This window comes from Micrasema longulum, unplaced genomic scaffold (genome assembly GCF_059751315.1).
Source record: "Micrasema longulum isolate JH-2025_06_02 unplaced genomic scaffold, ASM5975131v1 h1tg000141l, whole genome shotgun sequence".
Lineage (NCBI taxonomy): Eukaryota > Metazoa > Arthropoda > Insecta > Trichoptera > Brachycentridae > Micrasema > Micrasema longulum.
Window position 1 is genome coordinate 293,185 of NW_028277347.1, and position 27,834 is coordinate 321,018.

General features: G+C 32.5%; 3 protein-coding genes across 10 annotated transcripts in view; 2 read left to right on the top strand and 1 right to left on the bottom strand.

Annotated features, from left to right (window-relative positions):
• LOC148284192 (uncharacterized) overlaps positions 1 to 1,519 on the top strand; it is a 36,968-nt gene extending 35,449 nt beyond the window's left edge. For all 4 annotated transcript variants that reach the window (XM_088242520.1, XM_088242519.1, XM_088242521.1 and 1 more), the window contains one exon: positions 1 to 1,519. In XM_088242520.1, the coding sequence (XP_088098646.1) occupies positions 1 to 159 (159 nt within the window). In that variant the 3' untranslated portion in view covers positions 160 to 1,519.
• Positions 582 to 27,834, bottom strand: part of LOC148284193 (uncharacterized) — a 27,940-nt gene continuing 687 nt past the window's right edge. The window contains exons 1-6 of one of the 2 annotated variants that reach the window (XM_088242533.1): positions 22,856 to 22,936; positions 13,456 to 13,709; positions 11,964 to 12,041; positions 10,364 to 10,496; positions 3,825 to 3,990; positions 582 to 2,710 (exon numbers count right to left, since the gene is read on the bottom strand). In XM_088242533.1, coding sequence (XP_088098659.1) covers positions 2,533 to 2,710; positions 3,825 to 3,990; positions 10,364 to 10,496; positions 11,964 to 12,041; positions 13,456 to 13,659 — 759 coding nt within the window. In that variant the 5' untranslated portion in view covers positions 13,660 to 13,709; positions 22,856 to 22,936 and the 3' untranslated portion in view covers positions 582 to 2,532. Of the gene's footprint in view, positions 2,711 to 3,824; positions 3,991 to 10,363; positions 10,497 to 11,963; positions 12,042 to 13,455; positions 13,710 to 22,855; positions 22,937 to 27,834 lie in introns of those variants that run through there. The other variant, XM_088242532.1, reaches the window with a different exon arrangement.
• LOC148284194 (uncharacterized) lies at positions 5,507 to 10,294 on the top strand. Of its 4 annotated transcripts, none has more exons than XM_088242527.1 (4): positions 5,510 to 5,645; positions 9,046 to 9,270; positions 9,343 to 9,404; positions 9,487 to 10,294. In XM_088242527.1, the coding sequence occupies exons 2-4, from the start codon at positions 9,076 to 9,078 to the stop codon at positions 10,163 to 10,165; spliced, it is 936 nt and encodes a 311-aa protein (XP_088098653.1). In that variant the 5' UTR covers positions 5,510 to 5,645; positions 9,046 to 9,075; the 3' UTR covers positions 10,166 to 10,294. The 4 variants fall into 4 exon arrangements, with proteins under 4 accessions (XP_088098652.1, XP_088098651.1, XP_088098653.1 ...); XM_088242529.1 differs by having other exon boundaries at positions 5,532 to 5,645; positions 9,083 to 9,270; XM_088242526.1 differs by lacking the exons at positions 9,046 to 9,270; positions 9,343 to 9,404; positions 9,487 to 10,294 and adding an exon at positions 7,356 to 8,806 and having other exon boundaries at positions 5,507 to 5,645.

Below are 27,834 nucleotides of genomic sequence, written 5' to 3' on the forward strand. Positions count from 1 at the left end.
GCGGCGCTCCTGGGCCAGGAGAAGACGGCCGAGTTCCTGCTGGCGGAGGGCCTGTCCCCCGCGCAGCAGGACGCCTTCGGCCTGACGCCGGCGGACTACGCCCACAACGCCGGCCAGCTGCACATCCTCAGCCTCTTCCAGGCCTCGCCCGTACTCTGAGGGGCGCGGGCGTCACCCTTCCCCAGCTGGATTCCCATTTTCTAACACGGTTATTCAAAAGAAAATGGATCACAAATTTTCATTTCGGGTAAAAATCTATCAGATTCAATATTGACGTTAGAAATTTTACACGGCAATATTATATGTAATATTATATAAATTATGCCCATAACTGAGAAACAAATATATCTTCAAATTTTTATCAAGTGTATAAATTATTTTTATATTTTTTTAATTTAAAAAATAATAATAATATTTGAATTGATCCTTTTGGATGACACAAATTAATATTTGCTAATATTTTCCCAACAATATTTTATAACAATATCATTGTAAAAAGTACCTATAAGATTTAATTATCAAGTGATTTTTCAAATTAACGGGTATCTTAATAGAGACGAAAGAATTGATTAAAAAATGCAATTTCAATACGCAATTTAGTAATTTAATTGACAAAATCATAGCATTGTTGACATTTTGTAAAAAAAATACACAAATTGAATTAGTTACGGAAAAAAAAATAGAATGAACAAAGGACTGTGTATATAATTTTGATGCTTTGTGCTGTGCTGTTTTTTAGATATTTAAAAACAATAATTATTTAAGAGATAAGTAAAATATTTAAAATGAATTGTTATGTATATAGTTATGAAAAAAACATGAATTCATTATTGTTTAAACATACCAATATTTTTCTAGTGAGGTATTCCTTAATTTATTGCTGTATTATTTTACTAATTGAAAATGTTTTACCTTTTCAAATCCAAAAATATTAAATATTGTAATATTTTCTAAACCAATTATTTTGATATTTTTATAAAATTTAAAATATTAGATCCTTATTCTTCCATTAGTGTATAATACATAATAAGTTGTATACCGTGATATATTATATTCTACTAAATATAATATAGAATGTACTCAAACTTAGTTGAGAGACAAACGTAGGTGTTTTGTTAATTATAATCTAAAAAAATGATGATTAAAAAAAAGTATTTTAAATGCAATAAATATTCGCATTTCATAATTTTGTTAAAATGATCTTATAATTGATAAAAAAAACTTATTAGTAATTACACATTTTGATTAAAACGTAAATACAAAATATTTGTGGCTTTTCGGGCCATTGAAAAAATCACGTAGAGACCCATTGCTCCATAAGCGGCTCCTTCCCCTCGTCAAAAACCATGTTTATGTATCATAAGCACTTATTTTTAAATACACAATTTTATTTATAAATTAATAAAAAATGCAACGGAATCTCATATATTAAATTATACTTTAATTTATTTTGTAAGTATCATTGTATTGTTTTAGATATACATGTATATTGTTAAAATATTATTAAAATCTAAAAATATTTCATGTTATTTATTTAAAGGGTTCTTTCCTCACTTAAAAAAAATATAAATACCATTTTAATACTGTGTTATATATATCCTTAACAGAACCTACTTAGTAAATATTAATGTACCTATACTCGTATGTCATGTACTTATTTGATTCATTTATAATTAATGTTGATACAATACTTTGGTGTTTTTCAACCCTTTTAAATACGCTACGCTACCCCCTTAGCAAGGCTTCGCGAATTTCCGGGGGTCGCGACCCACAGGTTGAAAAACACTGTAATATATGATAAAAGATTATAAATATATTTAAATAAATAAAATGCTTTTATGCGCATGTTTTTTTTGTGATTGCAAATTTTAATTAAAAAAGAATTTTTTTATATACTTCTCCGATAAAAAGTTTTTTTATATTTACATTTTTTATTTTATTTTATTAAATTCATTTCCGTAAAATTTCATTAGGCCGTCATTTTATAAAATCCATAAGGATTTCGATTGTTATTTGATGAAACAAACCTTTAAGGAACATTAAGGTTTTAACGCACAGCGCACAGAGGTAAAATAAATAGTTAATAAACGGACAATTGTTACAGTAAGTAATTTAAGTTAAAATACTAAATTTTTCAGAAAAGTTACATGTTTTTTTCGCTGTACAAATAATACTATTGACGAGTTTTTCTTAAGTTACAAAATAAAAAATACTATTTTAAAATGATTATGATGAAATTATAAATAAAGTTATCGATAAAACATCATTGTTTAGTTTTACTTTTTTATTGTTTTGACCAACGAGCGCTTTCGCCTAAGTAGACATTTTCAAGACTGGTAATATGTTTACGACGTTTACAGCTTTTACACTTAGGCGAAAGCGCTCGTTGGCCAGAATAAAAAAAAGTAAAACTAAACCAAGAAGTTTTATTGATAACTTTATTTATAATTTTATCAAAATCATTAACTATGGAGTTTTATCAAGAAATTTCATCAAAAAATATAAATATTTTTACTATATAAAAAGCCTCGTCTACAATTGGTTGGATTCACTAGTGAACATATTGGATACAGTTTTGGCAATGTTGTGAAGCGCTGATTGGTTGACCTTGCACCGGGCGAAAACGGCGGCGCAACTTTCTTCACTGTACCCGGAGCTAATAGCTTTGGATAAAAAGGTGCCATTCAAAGCACCCAGCACCCATTCATTGCTGAAAACATACCATTTTAAAAATTTTAAACTAGGGACAAGTTACAAGTTAGTATTATGTTTACAAAACTATCGAATGTGCGAATTCAATTTTATTTTCGTAATTTGCATACTATTGATAGATATGTATGTCGGGAGCGATAACCTGTTTAAGAAGAAAATATATAAGTCTAGGAATTTAAAGGAATTATGCGCTATATAGCTGCAGGACGTTTTGTAATTCAGCTCTTGTTTGTAAATAATTATTTATTAATAAAAATCCTTCATAGGGGGATAGATTTCTCACCATCCATGCACTCTGTAGCTGCAAGACGTGCTGGATTTTTGCTCTTATCTATTGGTAAAATTAAATATAATTGTAAACGGGAAACTAGAACGCCAATCGTCCCACGCGGCTCTGTAGCGGCAAGACATGCTGGGATTAATATTGTAAAGCGCTCTTGAGGTGATTTTCTTTAAAATCATCATCATAATTCCCTTTCTGTACCTAATGGTGCATAGGACAGTGCATTGATACACCAATCGCAGTGTAGTTTGATCATTTTTTTTTTTACATGAAGGTAAAATGATCAGTCTTTTGCTTCATGTTCCAGTCCAGAGACTATGAAATATTCAAGTGTGAAAACACATTTTTAAAATAAATATTTTGTGTCAACTATGTCGGGAATCGAACCCGAGATCTCTTGCATGGTAGGCATACACGCTGACCGATTCGTTGTGGTGCATAAAAAAATTAAAAGGCGCTATTTAAAATATTAATAATAATTGACTAGTTTGAGGTAACATTCACCTTTCCGAATTCTTTGGACATTCGCATTTTTTAAATTGTAGATAGTAGTATCTTTTATTTTTTAAGAAGAGCTAAAACGTTTATTGATGTAGGTGAGATTTAACCAAATCGTTTCATCTACTAGTGAAAACACCTTAAAATACGTCAAAAAGTTTGTACTTCTTAAATAATTTGGTGTTGTCAAAAATATTTTAAGCATGTCCAAATCCATGATGAAATAATTGATGTTCGAACTAGGCAAAATTGTTCGCGTTTAAGGTTTTTTCAATTCAATTCAAGGTGTGATAAACCAATCGATTCTTATGCCATTTGCACTAAAACGTACCTCGCCAGTCCATCTATAATCTTATCCACGCTGGTGGGATCCGTAGCCCTGGATGACTGGCGGATATAGGCGCACAGCACCCGCTGGGTGCAAACCTCCAGGGGAACTCCGTTCTCACTCAGCATCCGTTGGAACTGAAGCAGCACGGAAGGATCCGCATCGTCACCTGACCAAGGAATTACTGAAGTAATACGATTGTATAATTGCACGTTTTGTATAATCTTCAGAACGTGATTCGTATTCGTTTTAAAGATAGACCACGATTATCATACAAATAATATGTTCATTGAGTTTTTGCGAATACAATATTGAAAAAAAACACTTGTTCAATACATAGATTTATAATATACCAGAAGGCGCGTAGAACCAAGTTTGTAAACATCGTACTGTGAACAAAAGTCCCCCCTCTACCCGTCATCCCGCCTGCGCGCATGCGTGAAGTGGCTCCGTAATGTTGACAAACCGTGAACAATACACACAAATATAAGATAATTTTGTGTTATGTTATGCGATATTTTACAACAATTTTTTTTTACTGACGACCATAAAAAAAACCGTTACTTTTATTAGGCAAATGTAAAAAACATTAGATAATCATTGGGTAATTAAGTAAATTAATACCGTTTAATATTATACTAAGGCTTATTAATAGAAAGTCGGGTAAAAAATTCGACTACCCTGGCAATACTAACAAAGTGTCCACGTAATTTTATTTAACAATCTAACAGATGGTAAAATAATCGAATTCTTAAATAATATTACTTGTGAATTCGCTTCTTACACATGAAATGTGATCCTACCGTATTTCCTTTTAATCCCAGCAGTACTTTGACACTTGCAAACGACACAACACGGCGTAATTGTATTTAAATCGGCAGTCGCGTACTAAGCAACATCTACAGAGTACCTAATGGCCAAACCGTAAAACTACTCATTTGTGAGTAGTTTAGTAGGATTCAGTTTCATGCGCGTATGCAGTTTCTGGACTTTGCTAATTCTATGGTTCAATATTTGGCATTAAAAAAAAAAAAAAAAAGATTTTATTTAAAAAAATTACGTATGCACCAAATAAAATTATATGATGACGCATCGCCAAACATACCCAAAGCTGATTCCTTGTATGCACTTAACCCAATTCGATTATAAAGAACTTTACATTTGAGGAAAGCAATTCAAAGCTTAAATATTGGAAAAACACTCTTAATATTGTAAAGAACATTATAACTGTAAAATATGCACCCTCATGTTTTCAGTGGGTTTTTTCCGATAGAGCTTATTTCAATTAAAGTGAAAGTTTATTTATTTGAGTTGTGTGTTCACTATTACAAATAGCATTCATTTTATATTATTTTTCTTATTCGCATTATTTTTAGGTTTGTGTACATTTTGTTATTCTTCGTCCATTCTGTTTTTATTGTTTATATGCTTTTTATTTTTTAAATGCATGCAACTTTTCTTAGGCCGATGTTATCATGTTTTGGTAAAAGGCCCCAATAAAGGGAAAAAAACAATACTAATAATGGTATTTTACTTAAAAGCTATTTTCTGCATCTTGATAAAGGTTATGGGTACAGTAGGTACTGAATTAATCTAACAAGTAGGACACGGGCACTGTCGTTTATAAAAAACAATATGCATTGAACCATTTAAAAATCACGCTTTTTTCGAATTTAAATACACGATGCAAATATTTTGTTTGTTTGTAAAAATAATGAACAACGGTTGAATTTTTACAACGGTTCACGAAATTTCAGAGTGTATATTGAATAATTTATATTTACTGGAAATATTATTAATACTTAACGGAAACGAATATTCAAGGTAATTTTTATGATAAAAATGGTAGACTTTTAATCTTGTATAACCTAGCCGTAGATATAAAAAAAAATATGACCTACTCGTTTCTAAAAAATTGGCATTCCTTTGCATTTATTTCATTATCAACGATGGGTTTTAAGAACAAAATACTGAAAAATAAATAGTCAATATCATAAGCAAAAATATTCTGAATAGGAAAAATCTTTCAACAGGTTTACTCAGTCTTATTATGGAAGAATTATATCTGATTGAATTTTATATTAAGAAAATTAGTATCGAATGCCCCCCGGGAGGAGGTATTCCAGCGGAAGATAAGAAGTTAACGGTTAATATCGACTTTGGGAAGTTCACTTCACTTACAATTAACGAAAATGAATTCGTCAATGACATATTACAAGACGACGACTTATCGGACGAGGAAGCGGAAGTTATCATTAACAAACCCGACGTGCCTAGCCCTAAAGATGAATATGATTCTGGCGATGAAGGAGAAAATTATGAAGAAAATACTAAAACAGAGAGGTCATTTAACGCTGGAGCTTCGTTAATGTTTGCCCACAATCCTCCCGGCCTGAAACAGACCTTCAAGCTCTTTCCGTTGGAACTCTCGGTGTGGACAAATGATGCGACAGAACGTCGTGCTTGCGTGGGAGTTGCTAAAGTTATGTGGGATTCCGAGTTCATAGAATTAATCGGCGATGGTGCATCGAACGGTTCCCGTCATGACCCACTAACGCTAGCATCCACGGAGAGCCTCAGAAGTGAAACTACCGGCTCCATAATAGGAGAAATTTCGATTTTCATTCGCCTAACGACACTAGGAAGTACTATTATAACACGTTTCAGGAGAGAGAACAATGATCAGGGATTTGTATTCAGAAATATTCTATCAAATTCTGCTGTGAAATGCAAAAAGTACGGCGTTAATCCAAAACACGAGCAGCACACTTCTTATGGCGCAATTAACCAGGATTGGGATGGGGCTGATATGGATGTAGGTAAAATTATCGACGGATGGAAATCGGCGAATGTGGGCATGTACGCTGCCGCAGATCAAATGCAAAGTGCGGGTCCACCAAACCGTGCGATGGTTATACCGTGTGATAACCGGATGTGCAAACTGACGGAATTGTTACAATCGGCAACAAGTGACGATTCGAGGTCAAGAAATGCACCCAAGAAAGAGACTTGTTGTAATGCGGGCTCGTCGGGGGCAAAAGATACGGAGGATTGTTGTTGCAATTGTAAATATTTGGGTATTCCGCTGGAGAAAGATGCTATTCCCCCGTTCGCAGACAATCAGAAATCTGTAGTTTGCGAAATATGCGGCGGAGTTTCTTACGATGGCAAAACCTGTAAAGACAAAGACATGTGTAGTGGGCCGTGTAACCTAGACAGAACGGAGCCTGAGAGGGATCCTTATGTACAGAGAATGCTGTATGAAGGATTGACGAGTATGTTGTCTAATGCGAGAAGTGGAAATCATAAGAAATATTGTTCAGATTTTAAGCATAAACCTTCTTGTCCAATAGGGGGGAACTGCTGCCAATGAAATTTTAGGAATAATATAAATTTGTTGTACTTAAAAAAAAACGAATGAAATCGAAATAAGCAAAATATTTGAGAATTTCTTTACATAAAAAAAGGGTATATATTTATCATACTTTCCAACAATAATAATATTTTTTCATAAAACTGAACGTCTCTCTACAGGTTTACCATCATGGAAGACATATACATGATTGAATTTTTGATCACAAACATTAGTTTACAATGCAAATCTGGAAAAGTGAAGTCTTCTTCTAAGAAATTGACAGTTAACTTGGATTTTGGAAAATTTGCCTCGTTTATTGTAAATGAAAGCGAGTTTGAAAAGGAACAAACGAACGATGATGATGTCAGTATTGCAAACCATTTATCCGGAAAACAAACTGAATCCAACATAACGTTATTTGAGCTCGATATAAACGAAGAAGAAAAACAAAGCCAAAATAAATCTTTCAATTCTGGAGCTTCTATATTATTTCCTCTAAATCCTGATGGTTTAAAACAGACCTTTAGACTCTTTCCACTAGACATTACCGTTTGGACGAACGACGAGACGGAGAATAGAGCTTGCGTCGGATCAGCGAAAGTAATGTGGGATTCTGAGTTTTTAGAACTAGTAACTATTAGCTCTAAAACTTGCAAGATTCTGCCTCCCGTGACAATAAAAAGTGTTCAAATACTACGAAGCGATATTACTGGATCTGTAATTGGCGAGATCACTTCCCTAGTAAGGTTGACTTGTTTCGGGAGGAAGATTATAACGCGCTTCAAAACATCCGGCAGTGGGAGAGGCTTTATTTTTAGAAATCGGGCTGGAAATGGTTCTCACAAATGCAAAATATTCGGGCCGAAAAATGATAATCCCGTTGTGCTGAATACCATCGGCATATTGTACGAAAGTTTAGAAATAGAAGACCCAGACGTTGTGAAAGCGGATGAAAGAAAGAAGGTGGTGTCGAATGAGTTGAAGGCAGCGGGACTCGATGAAGATTGCGTCATGTTCATCACAGGAGATCAAATGAGACAATCTGGCAAGCAAGCTTTGCAGGTGGCACTTCCCTGTGGAAATGCTAACTGCAAGCTAACGAGGATGATACAATCGTATCTGACTCAAGGTGAAACGATCAAGTTAGGCAGCGCGCCGGGTCCTTGTCAGGTTGGAGGAGCGAAGCCGAAGAGCGAATCTGGCGGCTGCTGCGCCTGCAGCGCAGATCCACCGCAGGAGGTGAAGGAATGCGGCGCTACTCTGGCGGACCAACCCAAATACGTTATTTGCGAAGTCTGCGGAGGATATTCCAACTCCGTCACGTGTAAGGACAAGGATCCGTGTCCCGGTTTATGCTTTTTGAACTGCAATACTTCGTCTAAAAAGGAGGTGAATGTGCAAAGAATGCTGTACGATGGACTTACAAAAATATTGAAAGGGTCTAAAACAAATATGAGGGAACCTCTTGATTCGAGCAAAAAGGGCTCATGTTGTAGGTAGATAAACGCGTATGAATAAATATTTAACCAAGACCACAAAATGAGCTATTTTTGCAATGTTTTGTTTTGTTTGATTATTGTGATTTCATTTTATTCAAGTGTAAAATAAATTTTCCAATAAAATCTTGAATACTAAATGGGTTTTTAGATTTTTCTTCTAATGTTTCCTTATATTCAAATTTTTGAAAATTAATTTACATTATCAGTTATCGTGTGGTTGGGTATTGTATTCTATTTTGATATTTTAAGGAAATTATAGAAAATGAAAATATGTTTCAAGCATTTAGTTTCGGAGTCCGTTGGGAGTCTCCAAAAAAAGTTTTCGTTTATTTGAAAGTACCGCATACAAAGTAAAATTGTATTTCCTTAGATTTTTTATAAGAGTTGATCGAAAACTCTTATGTCAGCTTTAGATGTAAGCAATGCAAAACGAGGGAAGAAAAAAAAGAGGAAGTCTTATAGAAGTAAAAGATACATATATACAGTCGGAGATGAATATCCAGGAATTGTAGCTGGCCACAAACAGTGTGTTGGGAGGAAAAAAGGATTTAGCGGAGTCCCTCCTAACATGGGGTGGTTGTGGAATTTCGGGGAGGTAAGCAATCTAATACGGTAACACCAACTCAACTCTCGTTTACGATTAACTGTTATTATGTCTATTTTTCAGTCGAGAAGAGGATGGCGTCCAGGCGCATTAGGGAAAAGTGTTTTAAAATTGATGAAGTTGAAGTAAGACAACGAATTTTCTCCGACTAAGTATTAATAGATAGTTAATTTAAAGCTTTTTTTTATTCTTATATCTTTTTTTTAGGCTGGCGCCACCGAGTGCATCCAATATGTCAGGAGGAAGATCGAAGAAACGGCGGGTAGAGAGGCAGGAAGGTTTACCGAGTGATTACCCTTCAGAGCCAGAGGACGAGGAAATAGAACCGAAAGCCGCTCTTCACGTCCGCAGACAAGGAGACGTCATAACGGTCATAGTCAATCCGCTAAAAGAATTACAGTGTTTAGAAGACGGAGAAGATCCATTTATGAATTGCGATCCTATTATCTTCAAAATAGTACAACAACCGACACCGAAGAAAGCCGCGAAGAGAATAGCCAAGGAAAGAAAAAAATACGAAGAAGAGATAAAAAAGTCTCTCGAACAAGCTTTGGAAGAGATCTGCCAGTGCGCGTATGAGGACGTTTATTGTACAGATCTGAATGCCATCGACGACGTGATCGGAAAAGCGCCGACATTTGCGACGGCACCCAAATGTAACTGCGATGCCGACAGCTCTAGTTCTAGCGACTCTGATTGGGATATTGAGTATACACCTCCGTTCGCCATGATGGGCCTGAAGCCGAGGAGGCCAACCTTGGTACACGCGGAGACGCAGTACTCCGAGAGTGACTGCGCGAGGAAAGTGAAAATGACCTCAGGAAAGGGCCTGTCCGCCGAAGCGTCTCTACCGAAAATAATGCGTTCAATGTCTAGGCTTAGATGACCGCGGGAAAAAAAATTACGCCACTTTGCGTGAATTCATTTGTTGTGTTTGGTATGATTGTTTTTTTTTTTTAGATAATGTTTTCCGATAATTATTGTTGCCAATTAAACGTAATTGTGAAACTAGAAATGTTTTTTTTTTCGTTTTTGATATAAAATTTTAAAAAAATTGCAATATTACGATCACATATGAACTTACTTCTTTTGTTTCCACCATTAATGAAATTTACGGAAACCAGTTTGACTAGGAATGGTATAATTATCACTGATGATAATATCGCCACTCCCGCTAGTCCGATAGCTCCTAAATTGACATTAGCCATTGGCAGATTCTGTTAGATAGAAAAAACATTTAATTAAAAATTATATTAATTACATTACAAAGGAAATGGAGACATTTTTAGGAAAAGAACATGGAAGTCAAATAAATAAATTTGAAATACAAGGCTTACGATCACGTAGGAATAAATTGTTTTAAAATTATTTATTCACAATATAATTTTATTTACATTTTATTGGGATGCAAGTTCTAACTTCATGTGACCAAAGTCCTGTGTTGAGACGAATAATATTATATTTTTTATGTTCAAAGCATTAACTTTATAGTCAAACATTTTAACCAATATGTAACCACTTACCGACTTTTTATGTCTTAAAAAAGCTTTGAAAAGTAATATTCCTCTAATTTTTTAAAAAAAAATTTGCACCACAACAGGCCAGGAGGCCCAATTACAGAAGTGAATTACATCACAGAACACCCAGGCTTGAGAAAAATCACATTTTATTTTTTGTGTTCTCACCGGGAATCGAACCCAGAACCTTTCGTGTGTGAGTCAAGCCTCTTGACCACTACACCACGGAGGCCGCCTGATCAATAATCATATATCTTTTCAACAAAGCCCACTTTTTTATTTTAAAATTAACCTATAACCTTCTAGCCTCTCCACTTCCTAACACCCACCCCAGCATTTTTGCAACTTGACCTAATTTTATAGCATGTCCGGACATGTGGTGTTAGCACCCCCTTTAATTCTGCATGTAATTTATGTATTTTTTCGTAAATACTATATTTATACTACGGTGTTGGTAAACGTGAAAGTGTATTTTAGTATATTTTAGCTTGTTAAGCTAGGCTTTCCTAGGACAGCGGTGCCCGTATTTTAACGGCCGTAGTGAACGGTGATGCGGTGGACAGCCGTCGTAACGCTGACTTGAGTGTGGTTTCCTAGGAAAACGTTGTTGTCAACACCATTTAACACCGTTTCCCTAGAAAACCACTCTCTAGTTGACGTTACGACGGCTGTCCACCGCATCACCGTTCACTACGGCCGTTAAGATGCGGGCACCGCTGTCCTAGGAAACCCTAGCTTTAGTGTAGTAAAAGTCCCGACGAAGAGACGGGCACGTCTCGAAGCCGGTAGACATAAAAAGTAGGTAAGTGGTTGCATACTAATATTTACTTACATTAGTTAATATTATATTTGTTTCCTTCTATTTTACAGAACAGAATATTGCTTTTTATATAACTCTTCAATAGCATGAGAAAATCAGTAGTTTCCGATCATTTGATAAAAATAAAAAAGTAGAAAGTTTATGAAAAAAATATTTATTATTAAACCGAACATACGTTTTCCCCTTTTTATTATTTGTTTCACTCGAAAGAGCCTGTATCGTAAGAGACAAATTTACATAAAATATTAATATTTATATTATTTACATACGGGTGTCCCAAAAACTTACACATTCTAGGGGATAAGCTGTATAAATTTTACATTGTAAGAATTCCACAAATTACTTACCGATAAAAATCCGGTAGCGGAGTTAATAGATTTTTTTATAGGTATTGATAGAAATGGGACTCCAAGCTGCATTTCTACCTGAAAAGAAAACAATTGTTTAAACACAATTCATATCGCAAATAATAATTATTTGGTATATAATAAAAATAACATTAATAATATGTGTTTTAATATCTTCAGTGCGACGGGAAATTGGAGACAAAACATGTTTTCTTACACGAGGTAAAAATTAAAGCATTTAATTGTACAGCGAAGTTTCCCGAAAATGTATTGAAAAAAAACTTTTTGATAAAAAAATATTATTTTGAAACGTAACAGGTTTTAATTCAATCAGTTAAAGCGTTGTTGTGTGTTATGATAGATTTTCGGTTTTCGGGTAGTCACGTTTTTTAACGTTTATTGTGTTTTGACAGGTACGGGGTTCAGGAAAACTCACCAACTTAAACTCGTGACTTCACAGGCGGTATAATTTAAAAATGACAAAACTTTAAATAAAAAATAGCGATATGTACATATTACAAATAAAATTTATAAAAAAAAACTACTGAACTTCCTTATAAAAATAGAGTAATAAATTCAATTTAAATTAATTCAGCGTTCTGAAAAGGTAATTTATTTTAATTATATATTTACCAATGGTAATTTGTTGTAGTAATTAGCAAATTTGGTGACTTCTATTCTCAATGATATCAAAATATTATCATGTTTTAGATAATCGTTTTTTTGGTGCACATAAAAAAAAATAATTAAAAAAATGGTCAAAGGGTAGGTCCCGGTAGTCAAAGGGGAGTAAGTTGTAAATATACGATGTTTTAAATTATTTGATTTAATTTTTAATTCTATGCATGAACTTACAATTTTAAGTTTACTGAAACGGAACTTTTATCTCGTTCCCGCTTCGTGATTTAATGGTAAATGAGATCTCGGGTTCGATCCCCGAAGAATTCTCACGAATTATTAACTGAAAAGGTTAATTTTACACCTCAATATTTCACAGTCCCTGGACTGGTACCTGGGCCCCGATTACAAAAGGAAGTTAACTTATATCTTCAGTTTTATCTACAAAGTAAAATTTAGTTTTCTGTATGAAAAGCAGAATATGCATATTTTTTTTTCTTCTAAACATGTTCAATTATAGGTTACCGACGAAAATATTTTAAATGTTCATGCAAATGTTCTCATTTTCGTACACAAATATCGGTTTTTCTTTATAGATGGTCGAAGATAACTCTGTTAACTTCCCATTGTAATCGCGACCCTGAAGCGCTAGACTGATCCCTTGCTTTCATACTATTAAAAATGATCGAGATAGGCTACGATAGGTGTATCAAAGCAGTGCCCTACACATTGTTGTGTGTGATACGGGAATAATGATGAATTACAAATCTATTATTTTTTACTAAAAGTTTTATGTAAAAATAAAAAAAAAGCATTATGCCAGAGAACATTTCTAATAACAACTTTTGAAAATCTTATTGAATGATGTACTTACAGAAATTTCATTATCTAAAGTATTGAAGCTGAGAAATCTCGGCTGTTTCTTTCCTCTGACTCCCAGAAACCTTCCCTTCATGATCTGTTCCTCATTCATGGTCAGGAGTCCATCCGTCACGTTACTTCCCGAGGCTAACACTGCCACTGGACCACTTAACCTCGCAACACAGAAAGACACCGCCAGCACTTTAAGAAACCACATCTTGAAAAAATATTATGTTAAAACCACTGTAACTGTAGCATTTTTGTGATCTGAAAAAAAAAGTTGATAAAAAATAAATTAAAACTCGAAATTAAAGTACCAAAACACGGTTTTAAGCATACATTTGCTTGAAAAAGTAAATATTGTTTTATATAGGAAAATGTCTAGTAACCAAACTTTTGAATCTTCGTTTTATATAAATAAAATAACACATTGTTTATCATATATGTACATAATATATAAATCACATCGATGAATCTTTAGAATATTGTAGAATAAAACTATTCGCAGATGATGCCCTTGTTTATATTTATATATCAGGAATATGATACAGTAAATAAATAACATTAAAATATGATTTAGGAAATATTTGTAAATGGCTAAAAATGAATAAACTAAAATTAAACCTCGAAAAAACTATATATTTGAATGTTGTGATAAAAAATATGTCACAATGATACAATATTCATATTGTTGATGTAGCTATAAAATATGTGGATAAATAAATGTTTTTTTGTATATCTATGTAAAAAGTCGAAAACAATTTAACTTAAAATATAAAAAATCAAACACTGATTTGAGTCTACTGAACACTTACTTTTATTTTTACAAATATGAAAACAAAAAATTCGTGACAATTGTTTCGCCTTGTTAGGGTATTTTCAAACGAATGTGAAGATTAGATGGATTGCATGTCTTTAATGAATGTCCTCAATTCATCTAATCTTCACATTATTTTGAAAATACCCTAACAAAGCGAAACAATTGTCACAAAATTGTGTTTTTAAATTAGTAAAAATAAAATAGTGTGTTCAGTAGACTCAAATCAGTGTTTGATTTCTTATATTATAAGTTTAAATTAGGAGTTCTACAAAATAAACACCAAATCAATCAATAAATCGAAAACAATTCATTGTGTAAAATATATATATATATCACACTAAACTAAAATTGTAAACTGTCTTCCTCGGCACTGGTTTGCCCAGTGAGGAATACATTAATAATAAAATTATATATAATGTGAAGTTTTAAATTCATAACATATCTAGGAATATACCCATTTATATAGAAAATTAATTTCAAAACACTTTCCCAATACGTAAAAAAATAAATTATGAGAAGATAAAAAATTATGATATTTATAAACATTAGTATTTGTGCACAATAAGTTTTTCTGGGTTATTATGCCGTGTGTCGTTCGTACTAAGAATATTACGGATAGAATTTCCAAAATCCTTAAAAAACACCAGATTAAAACTGTTTTCGGCACGTCGGCAAAAATAAGAGATTTTCTTAAATCAGCAAAGGACCGGGATCCTCTCGAAACCGACGGCATTTACAAACTGGATTGTAAAAACTGCCCTAAGGTTTACATCGGGCAGACTGCCAGAAATATAACAAAGAGAGTAAAGGAGCACATGAGTGCATGCAGGCTCGGCTACCCCGAAAAATCGGCCTTGGCCGAGCACCACATAGAAACGGGGCATAAGTTTTCCTTTGAGCCGATAATCTTAGGGAGGCCAAAGAACCACCAAACACGACTAGTAAAAGAAGCAATTGAGATTTACAAACATCCCGACAACATAAACAGAGATGATGGGATGCGATTAAAAACATCCTGGTACCCAGTCATAAAGAAATCGCATAAAGATTGCAATGTAACACAGATTTGTGATACGGTATAGATCCTAAGTACATAATGGTACACATTAATCTAAACGACTACGACACGGTACAAGTCCCAAATACATAACATCACACAAAAACGACTACGACACGGTAAAAATTCTAAGTACCTAACGTAACACATATTCATACACAAATAACATCAACCCTGATGATGGACGCTGTAACGCGATCCGAAACGTTGGTAGAGAGTACGAACGACACACGGCATAATAACCCAGAAAAACTTATTGTGCATCTTAACGGCCGTGAAAATCTAAGAAGTTTAATTAGTATTTGTATCTCTTAAATAATAATAAACACACATACACGTTACTGTTCGTTGAATATTTTTTATCTATGGGAATTAAAAAACACTAATATTATGTAGAATAAGGCAATGAGGACAATATTACTCAAAATAAATATAATATTATATTTAAATGTAGAAAAAATGCATAAAAATTGGCTTTCTCACAGTAAAGCAACAAATAAAATAGAATATTAATATAATATAACAAATTATATGGTACTAAACTAAATAATTATACTATAATATAATAAATTTAACCCACAACGCCATACACACGAAACTAGAGATACAAGGGTTTAAAATAATTGTGCAATTAGTTACCCGAAGAAATAAAATAAATAGAAAACGTTGAAATGTTTTAAACCAATCCGAAATTATATGTTTTTGATAAAATTTTATGTGAATGTAATTTTATGAATAGTTTATATTATTTCTTAGCTAAATTAAGTAAGCATAAAAAATAAATATTGTTTCATCTATTTTAATACACCAAATAAATTTAGTTTTTTTCTTTCTTTGAAACAGTAAACACAATAAAATATTTATTTATTTATTTACGGACTTATATAAAATAGATTGAATAAAAAAATATCGCAACTAGTCTGCCTTCGTCCCAACGATGAAAAAACCCCTTTGATACACACAAACTTCACAGCATAATACATGTTCATAAAATGACGTGTAAGGAATTACAATATTGTAAAAATTACCCCGTGTATAGTTTTACCGTGGAAAAACAAAAGGGAAATAAAGGGGTATGTATAATGCGAACAATGACAACTTTGACGTACGAGTTATTCCTCAACCAGTATTTTATGTGATATATTATATATGTATGTATTATATATGTATATATTTATAATATATATAATATAATATAGCATATATATTATATTACATAAGAAATACTGGTTGAGGAATAAATCCGACGTCAAAGTTGTCCCTCCATTATATTTATTTATGTATTATATGTTTGATGGGCGGACATAAGCGTATAACTGCAAAAGTGCAACTTTTCAAGAGAGCAAAAAAACGTTATTATGAACCCACTTGTTTAGCTACAGAACTCATATTTTGAAAAATGGGTCATTATTTACAGATAATTTCATTTGTGTAACAAAATTCAAGTAATTCATACAAATAACAGAAATATTCCAGATACACTACTTGAACCATTAAAGACAGAAATGAGTCTACTTATACTACTAGAACTAACTAATACTATTTGTACCACTCAATAAATGATAGAAATGAGTCTACTTATATTACTGAGACCATTTTGCACTATTTGTGCCACTGAAAATATGACAGAAATGTGCATACTTATTTTATTAAAACCAGAATTTGATAAGCACAAAGTTGTTTATTTATGTTTTAAGTAGTCTTGGGTAGTGTTAGTGTACTGTTAATACCACTGATGCAGGCATGTGCAAGGAACATTTTCGCACATAAATCACAAAATGAACAAAAATGCAGGTTTACTCTTATGTCCGCCCATCAAAGATATGTGTATATATATTAGATATATTATATCACATAAAATACTGGTTGAGAAATCACTCCTGCATCAAATTTGTCACTTTATTGTTCGCATTATACATACATTTATAAAATATCTATAACTTATTTCCCTTTTGATTTTCCACGAGAAAATACACAGGTGAATGTTTATAATATTATAATTTCTTACACTACACTTTTTAAATTTGGGGTATAAAAAAAGAAAAATGGAATACAAAACTATTCCCTTTGATGATGCGTTTTGCCTAGTGCGTATAACATTGATCACTACATAGAAATACAAAAACTACTCTGTAAGTATAATGATGTGCTCTTATTTCAAGCCTAGAAAACTTGACGTGCACTCTTTTGTGCTGTCATACTTAAAAAACGTATGCAATATGTAAAGCATGAATATGTTAAAAACAGGGCAGTATTAGAGTACTAGCAAAATATTAATTCATATTTGAGAATACCATTAAATTAAACTGTGTATCTTTTATGCATGAACGGGCTGAATCCGGCAATGCTTTGCTATTGCTACTAGATTAGAGTACATTCTCTCATATAGATTAAATGAACACAATCGAAATTTTGATATTCATTATTGTATTTAGTACAAATTAGATATGTACGTATTTATTATAATTTTTGTGTTTCGGTTTACATAAATTGTGACGACAGAAAATTTTGTTGAATGGATATTTAAAAATTCTATTCCTGTCACTGTCTTTCAGATGTCTCCCGATACTGCGATACGAAAAAGACAACTGCATGTCAGACCCTTTGTTAGAATAGACAAAATCGACGACAATCGTCGTCTTGTTTTCTGCACCTCAAAACTGAACCGATTTTTTAATTTTTTAAGAGAGTATCAGAATAAAATTTTCAGTATCGGTAAGTTTTGCGTTTTTCAAAAATAGTTATATTTGTATACCATGCTCCCGAAGACAGCAGATGAAACTGTGTTTTTTTACGGGAATAAACATTTTTTCAAAAAACAAAACAATCGGGACTCTCCAATGGTAAATATCTATAGTATGTAAAAAAAATCACTGCTCTAGTGCTATAATCCAGAGAGAAAATACGCGAATACGTTTGAATAAAAAAAAGTTGGACCGCGTTTCCTCTTAAGATGAAACATTGTTAAGTATACTTACAAAATTTTACTTCATAATGCTTTTATGTTACCATGCAAACAGTTTCGGTGTTCTCAAACGAAACCATCGACCTATTAATATACATAGACGCACCCGCTACCCTCTAAAATTATGACACTTAACTCATGCCCAAACGCTCAGTTCTGGCCTACGCTTATTAAGTCGTCCTTTAACCGCCAACCGGATTTTGACGTGAGCTTGACATTTGATTCGGAACCGAAATGCTTGGTTGTGTCGTGAAAGCATGTAAAAACCGTTCGGATAAACGTAAAAAAAGATGGTGTAACTTTTCATTGGTAAGTACCTAGGTACTTGTTTATGATTGAATTCCAGAACTTAAAATAATTCATTTTCAAATATCGAATTTAAGTAGGTACGTAGGTACTTGTTTATGGTTGAATTTCAAAACATAAAGGATAATTTTCGAATATGGAATTCGTTTTGCAAAAGTCAAACTGTGCGCTTTTCACCATTTTGTTAGTTTAGTTATATGTTAATTATTACAATCATTATTTTATGTTATGCTTGAACATATATTTTTGTTGTGTATTGTTTGTATCTACATTGTTATTCCTTTCTGTTTGTGTTGTTTTTATGTTTATTGTAAATAATTATAACTTGTTTTTGGTCGGCGTTATTATGTTTTGGTAGAAGGCTCTAATAAAGGGAAAAAAAAAACAGGTACTTTGTTCAGGATTGCGATTTTCAAAAACGTATTGAATTTCAGTCAATATTATTTTAGTATTACCAAAAATCCTGTAAATAGAAATAAATGGGTAGAAATTTTAAAGAATTTAAGGAAATAATCTGATTGGATCAATAAAAAACGAATGTTTGAAAACATATTTTTTTATACAGAGAAAAATAATATGTTTCGTATTTTTTAATATGCGTTCTCGGCTAACGCAGCCCTGGTGAACGCTGAAAAAAACATTAACACTCCTAACTAACCTTTTTTCTGTTTAATAAATTGTGGTTTAATAAATCGGGTTGTGGTCCTGTGGCTAGTGTCTCGGACTCACGGACCGAAGGTCCGCGGTTCGAATCCCACTCTACCCCAACTCGATTCCATTTTCTAATAGTGAGTTATTTACAACTCGTTTAAAATGGCCCTCAAAATTAAATATTTGGGTAAATCATAAGAACGCAAATATTTATTTTAAAAAATAAAAAAAATGAAGATTTTAAGAGCTATACATATGCTCACGGCAAAGATCTATATTTTGCTGAAAACTGGACGTAAATCGGTTCGACTATCGGTTCAATCATTCAGACTATCAATGATACACATACGAATATTACCTTTTATATAAATAGATTTATGTGTATGCGCATAGGTATACGTATGTGTGTGTATATATAAATATGCGTTTACTAGCAAGTTTATATTTTCTTAATTTAAATTTATTTCAACAGAGAGGGAAAAAAATTTTGAGATGGGAAGCATTTGGACATAATCAAACATTGTTATATTTTCTTTGTCTATTCTTTCTTTAAAATAAATTAATTTGTAAATTATTGTTATGTATTGAAATGTAATTACTTAGCATGGTACGGGGTATGTAGCCTTGTTAGCTGGTCAAAGTGTTTAACAAAAAATGTAAATATGATAACATGTATAAGTATATTTATTATTTTTTTTATTTATATACGGCATTTCTGCCATTTACGTATATGTGGTATAAAGAGTGCTTAAAAATAAAAATATTTAAAAAATCGAGTATGAAATATTAATATACTCGTACTGTACACATTATTAATTACTTGAAATACATATATAAAAATATTCAAAAAAATACAAAACTACGTCAGTTTTTTCGTAAGTTGGAGCAAAAAAACTAGATATTAGCAACGTCAAAATAGAATGTAGTAATATAACTATATCCCCACGTCGTTATTATAATGTGAAGTAAACATTTATGTTCAATTTTATCAACAAAGTTAAATTAAGTTCTATACATGAAAAATATATTACGTATATATTATATAAAACATTATTTTTAATAAAATTTTGGGCGGTACCTAATCCAATCGGACTCTGTAGAGACAGAGCGAGATTATGACATTTTGTTATCATCAGATCCGAGTAACCGTGAAGAAAAATGACGTAAAAATTACGATCCTACTTTTCTGACCTATTAAATAGTTTATTGCAATAAATAAGCATGATTCTGTTTTGTAGAGCGCGAAATTCGTGGAATGTTATGATTCGTGATTCTAAAATAATTTTTGTTATCATAATAAAATAACATTCTGATTAGAGACGAATAATTCGAATTAAAATAATTTAATGCATTTAATTACTAAATTCATTCGAATGAATGTCCGAATGTAGTAATTCATATGGACGAATAAGTAATTAAATGCGTGAATGAATGAACGAATGAATAGATTGAATTTATTTAAATTTTGACGTTGCTAACTTTTGTCCGAATTCCACTCCCATGGATAGACTGACCGTAGACCACAATAACCGAAACGCCCATTTCTAGTATCTACGGAATACCGGAAATAAATGATTCATTCAATGAATATATCGATTATTTTCATCAATTCTGATTAAAAGAATACACGAGTTCGATATTTTTAATTACACTTAGGACCAGTTGCACCATAAAATATTTTTTGCGCGTTGGTCAAAATGGGCTGCTTTACCTATATTTTTCCATACAACCTATTTTATCAATTTTGATGAAAACGCAACCATTACTAAGCTTTAACCTTTTTTAATGTTATATTCTTTTGACGCAACTAGGCCTCAACCGATAGCTTAATCAAGAAACTGATCAGTTGATATAGAACAGTCGTCCGCATCGTGGTCATCAATGGTCATTACAGTAATTTATATATATTACATTTCTTAATCGTCCCATAAATGAAATGTTTGTTTGTTCGTGAATTCCTCACGTCTCAGCGGAGCGACCGATCGAGTTGATTTTTTCGCACAGGGATAGCCTGAGAGATGGAAAGTAAAATATTCTACTTATTTTTCATCCCAAAAATAAATAAGAATACACTTTAAAAATAATTAAATATGGTAACAATGAGCAACGTTATTTAAAAACGAGTTAGCGGCAAGGTCTGATGTCAAAAATAATCCATTTAAAATTAGCTCTTTAAATTTCTAAAATTAACTTGCTTTATTTTATTATTTTAAATTTTTATTTTATTCAGAAAACATACAGTCATACATAATAAGTATTAAAAACAACAATTTTTAAACATAAAAAGACCAATTAAGTTTTCGTTAATTATGCGAAAGATATAAACATTAAATGTGACAAAAAAAACGAATAAGAATTAAAAGTGAGAAAAGAATAATTGTTAATATTTGCATTTTCCATAAGTAATAAATAAAAATACCAAATGCACACTCCGAGCCATCCACGCACACACATGCACGTACATATAAAACATACACGAACATAAATATACATTACATGCGGCACATATGTATACTTAGCATAAACCACTCAAGATGCACATTCAGCAACTATCCCAAATAATCGACCCCATGAAGAAATTTTCTGTATAATGCAACGTGTAGTTAAAAATGTCTACATCAATACATTATAATTTCTACAGGTACGTCTAATGAATGAATTTGAGGTATAATTGTTTTTACAAGTTGGTACATAAAAAAGGGAATTTAATCTGGTATGGCGAAGAGGACAACGGAAACCAATATTTTGTAAAAGATACGGCGAATCAACCATATTTTTATTACTTTTTTAATTTTTTTATAATCTGTATTTAGGCATGTTCTTTATATAAAACTGCTGTCATAACAGTATTTATGTAATGTAATATTTTTTACTTTTTCACATTATATTGAAGTGTTTATATTAAATTAAGAATGTATTTTTGGGTAAAAGGCATTGCGTTCCGTGTATATTAATTTAATTTTTTTTTTTTTTAAATATATATTTTAATCATCCTTATCACTATAACACATTGTGTAACATATATCCAGTAGCTCAATCACAAATAACTATCGACGTGCTTAAAAAAATGCTAAGCATTTGAGCGATCGCAATGAACAATAATGAACATGCTAAAGTTATCGCAATCATAAGTCAACGCTCGCGTCGGTTTGTTTTTGTTTTCATCGTAAATAAATACAGTTTATTGGCGAAAATCGGCGTTTACTATAAAAAATAATGTAATACATTGCATTTGCAAAATAATAAGGAGTATCTAATACAAAAAAAAAAAAAAAAAATCACAATTGCTTTTGTGACTGCTTTTTTGGCATTTGGCTGCCAACCCCCGGCTAAATGCAATAAATAGCATGATAAATAATAAATTAAAATAGCATTTTTGGAATATTTTCCATATTTACACCGGTCAAATTCAAATATGTGATTGCGCAGCAGGATTATACGTCGCGAAACGTAAATATTTTGACATTTAATATTAGGTGTTCGCGGATGTTCCATTGTGATCGCGAATACGATAAACAACCATGGTGAGAGATTGTTATCACGTCGCTTATTAGCACATCGATAGTTATTTGTGATAGAGGTACAGAACCTGATTTTAATATCTACGTACTGACCTAAATAGTAGTCTCCAACTATCACTCTATCCGCCAGGTAAGCGAGTCTTCAAAGCACTGAATACCGGCAAGCTCACCCGGCCGAAGGTGTTGCTCTAAATGACCTAACGTTGTTAATTCCGACTTATTTTAAGGCAATTTCAAACTTGGATACGCATTTCCACCTCAGCGATATTTTCTTTCTTATCTCGCGTTTGATCAGCATTTTGATGATAATTTCATGATTGTTTGTGAAAAACGGGGAAAGTTGACGTTAACATTTCTATAATGCAGCGTTTTTCAATCTGCGGGTCGCGAGGTCTTGCTTGGGAGGTCGCGGTAGCAAGCAAAGTAAAACTAAAAGCCGAGGGCTTAAGGTCCTACACTACCACAAAAATATAGTCATTTCAATGACAAGGATGTGCCTGTTTATTCTTAACAATTTGCAGAATCATAGTTCTATATTTCAGATACAAATAAACAACGTTAGTTCACATAGGAACGATGTGGAAAATGGCATTAATAATTTCAAAGCTTTCCGTGTCAGCTCTGGATATTTTTCTTTTATCTTTATGCAAAAGACGCGAATTAAATTCCGTTTTAAGGGCGCTGTCTAAATAAACTTTATAGATCTTGCTGCTGACGGCCCGCTCCTTCCTTGTACCTTGTACTTGATTTCTCGAATAACCGGCTAAGCCTCTATTTTAGAGGCTTGTCCTTGTCAGCAAGTGGGAATGAGAGGATATGGAAGGAAGATTTTTTTGCTAATTATTATTAGCACAAAAAGCACTTTTAAATTCCCGCAAAAACTGTGATTCCATTAGCCACGCCTCTAATGCGTCACGATCCACGTTTATTTGTTCCTTGCCATTAAAATTTATGAAGAACAATACCACGAATCTTGACGTCACAACAACCAAGGCCGAACACGACACGTTTTTCTACTAATGTATTTTTGTTAAATTTCTTTTTTACATTTGTGTATGAAAACATTTCTCCACAATATCCATATTAATTTAGAAAATACAATTAATTATTTCAAACCCATTTCATATATTTTTATCGGTATTCGTAGCATGCGATATTTCCCTATTCATCACAAAACCCAGACCAATTGAGAAAAAAAATCCTCGGATTTATTTCTTGCAACTGGAGGGACTTCTGTTTAACATTTTGCTGTCTAACCAACTGCGCCACAGCGCGGCGCCAGTCAAATATGGTTAGTTTATTAATAATAATGTGGTCTCAGTATAAATTAAATTTAATACATTGACGTTGAAATCGCAGACATACGAGTAGTACATATAATTAAATCAGGGTTCTGGGAGGACACCAGATTGTTTTTATTTGTAAGGGGTCGCGTATTCAAGAAGATTGAAAAACACTGCTTTAATGAACCGTTTGTCGTTTGCTCTAACACAATGGCACGGCGGTGTTATTTTATGAGAGGGGAAGTGAAAAGGATAAAAAGACAAATTAAGAAGTGCATTGTAAAATAATAGGTACTTAATGTTTTTAAAACAATATTGCATGGTGGCCGGTTGTTTGATCATAAGGAATAGTTTTTTTATTTTCTAAAATAAATATTTGCGTTCTTATGATTTACCCAAATATTTAATTTTAAGTGCCATTTTAAACGAGTTATGAATAACTCACTATTGGAAAACGGGAATCAAGTTGGGGTAGAGTGGGATTCGAACCACCGGGACGGCAACCCGATTTTGTCTGTGCTCGGTGGAAAAATAATACCATTCTGTGCGAAATATAAGATAAGTCCAATACAAGTTTTTAAGATTTATAAATTTCAAATTAAACATTCCAATCGAAGAGCTTAACTATAAATGTTTTATAAAGCAGTTAAAATTAATATGTATTAGTGATAGAAGCGAAATTTCAGATTTAAAGCTGCTTTTCAAGTTATTAAATAATGTTCTTGACAATCCCGAACTTTTAAACTGTGTTAATTTTTATGTGAGACAGCGTGGGACGAGACAAATACTTCTTTTGCTGTTGATTTGCATAGTTCAAACTATGCCAAATACTCACCTATTCCACGGTTCCACATGTTAGCAAACAAACATGGAAACATAGACTTATTTAATTTATTTTTTTATCAATTAAAATCATTACTATTTAATCACTTCTTTTCTAAATTATAAAAATGTACTAAGTGTTATACTTGTTTTACTGTTTATGCTATGATACACCGCCTCAGTTACTTCAATACTTTTTTATTTAAACCCTTTATTTATTGTTAATTTTCTGCATGCATATGTTATATTTTCTATTTAATTTTTCTTTTTTATTTCCTTATTTTCTGCTGATTTTATTTCATGTATCTATATTTTTTTATACTGTGTTCAGGTGTTTTGTTTTATTATAATTGTTTTTTAATATTATATTATACTTTGTCAAAGGCGTAAGCCGTCGAAATAAAAAAAAAAAGTTAGCTCTTAAAAAGTAATCTTATTCGAGTTGGCTTTAAAGAAGTTTTTTTTTTAGTGTTCGTATATTGTTTATAAATGTTAATAATAAGTATATGTTTTAATAATGATTAGATATAAGTTAATAATATTAGGACATTTATATATTATGTTTGTACTGTTTTAAGAATAAATAATAAAAAAAATAGAACCAAAATTCAGGACGTAAGTTTTCGATGCGATGGCGTTACTCTTGTAAAAATCCTGAAAAAAAAATCGAGTAGAGATATGTTCTCCTCGAAGTGTTATGATTGGCCCATTTGCATACCACGCTTTAGGTCTTAGGTTCGATTACTGGCAGGGTAAACGTGATATATTGTTTTAACAATTTTATTGATAGTCACTATCTTTTAGAACACATTTCTATAACGATAGGTTCATTTTTTTTACATTCCATTGTCCAAAAAAAATGTTTTTGAAACTCATTTATCCATCGTCTCCACCTAGTCGGTCCCTCATGACTAAGGATCGTGACCATCATGTCGTACTCTCGAAACTGTAGTCCGCCACTTGTCTCAGCACCCCGCATCTCGTCCTCTTCTTCCCTCTACGTTCCCGACCACAACAAGCTTCTCCATGCACCTTTTGCTCTCCAAGAAGAGATGTGACCAAAATACCTAAAAACTCTTCTAAGGCATATGGTCGATAGTCTGTCAGTCAGTTTCAGTTTCTGAAGAATGGAGGCGCTGGTGCGCTTGGCGGTCCAGGATATTCTTTGTTTAATTTCTTATTTATTGTATTATTTTGTTTTGCATTTTTGTTTCTTTTTTAATTTTTTTTTTTCAAACTTAGGTGTTCCATTTTTTTATTGAATATATTGTTTTTTTTTGTTAATAAAGGTTTAAAAAAAATCATCATTTCCTTTCCGCACCTAATGGTGCATAGAGCAATGCATTAGTACACCAATCGCAGCGTATCTTGATCATTTTTGTTTCATGAAGGTAAGATGATCAGTCTTACGCTTCAGGTGCCAGTCCAGAGACCATGAAATATTCTGATGAGAAAACACCCTTTTGAATAAATATTTCATGTCTGCCATGTCGGGAATTGAACCCAAGACCTCTTGCTTGGTAGGAAAACGCACTGACCACTCGCAAAAGGCCTCACAATAAAAACGCCTAATTTTTATTTTTATTTTATTTTTATTATTTATTTTTTAATGTTTCTGTTTCGACCGAAACTAAAACAAAAGCCGAAATTCGGTTTTGGTTTCGGCTGAAAATCTGGTTTCGGTCGATCACTAATAAAATGCTCTAATTTTTAGCGCGTGTAAAACATTTTTTATATACAATTTTCGGCACCCCTGGACTTCCTTATTTGTTCATAATATAGTAAAAATCTCTCTTCCTTTCCTCAACATTTTCCCTCATCTTCAACCATAAGGTAAGGATACAGTGCTCTTTTTTCTTTCCTAATATAATATTTTTTGTTTCTTAGTATGTAACATGTTACTCATGTTCTACTATTGTATTCATATTTCGAGAAAAACTTTGACTGGATGTATGTACTATTTTCGGGTATAGTCCAGGAAGTTGAAGAATACATTCCCGAGGGTGAAATAGAACCAGAACCCTGTAGCTCAATCATAAGTAACTATCGACGTGCTTAAAAACATGCTAAGCATTTGAGCGATCACAATGAACAACAATGAACATGCTTAAGTTATCGCAGTCATAAGTCAACGCGTGTGTAATCTCTAAGTCAACGCTCGTGTCGGTTTGTTTTTTGTTTTACGAATAAATAAATTTAAATAGCATTTTTGGAATATTTTCCATATTTACACCGGTGAAATTCAAATATGTGATTGCGCAGCAGGATTATGCGTCGCGAAATGTAAATATTTTGACATGTAATATTAGGTGTTCACGGATGTTGCATTGCGATTGCGAATACGATAAACAACCATGGTGAGAAATTGTTATCATGTCGATAGTTATTTGTAATCGGGCTACAGATGGAAACCACATGAAAGCACTTATACACGCTTCTTTGACTTAATTATGGATATTGATGAATAAATATTTTAAAATACAATTTTCGATGATTTTTTTACATCTCTCGATTTTCGAACATTCAACATTCGCACACATTTATATGCGAAAGTCTAGGGCTTACTGTATACAGGGACAACGTCCTAACAACACACCAAAGCAGTGAGCAGTGAACGAGCGACTTAGCCCTATATACGCGCTCCCCAGCCCTGCCTATGTCCATAAACTGTCTACTGATGAATTTACAAATAAAACGATATGTTTGTACTGTTTTTGACTGTTGTGCACGACATCCACCATTCGTGCATGCGTGAAGCGCCGCGTAATGTTGCCAAACCGCGAACAATATATTATCATAACACAAATATAAGAAAAATTTGTGTTATGTTATGTTTTACACACAAAAAATATTTAACTGACTATAAAATAAAACATTACTTTCATTAAGCAAACGTAAAAAAAACATTAAATAATAATTTAGTAATTAAGTCGAATTAATACAGTCTAATATTTTACTAAGGCTTAT

Bases quoted from the DNA above. Each gene is read 5' to 3' on its own strand.
- LOC148284194 (XM_088242525.1), top strand. From the start codon at position 5,872: ATGGAAGAATTATATCTGATTGAATTTTATATTAAGAAAATTAGTATC.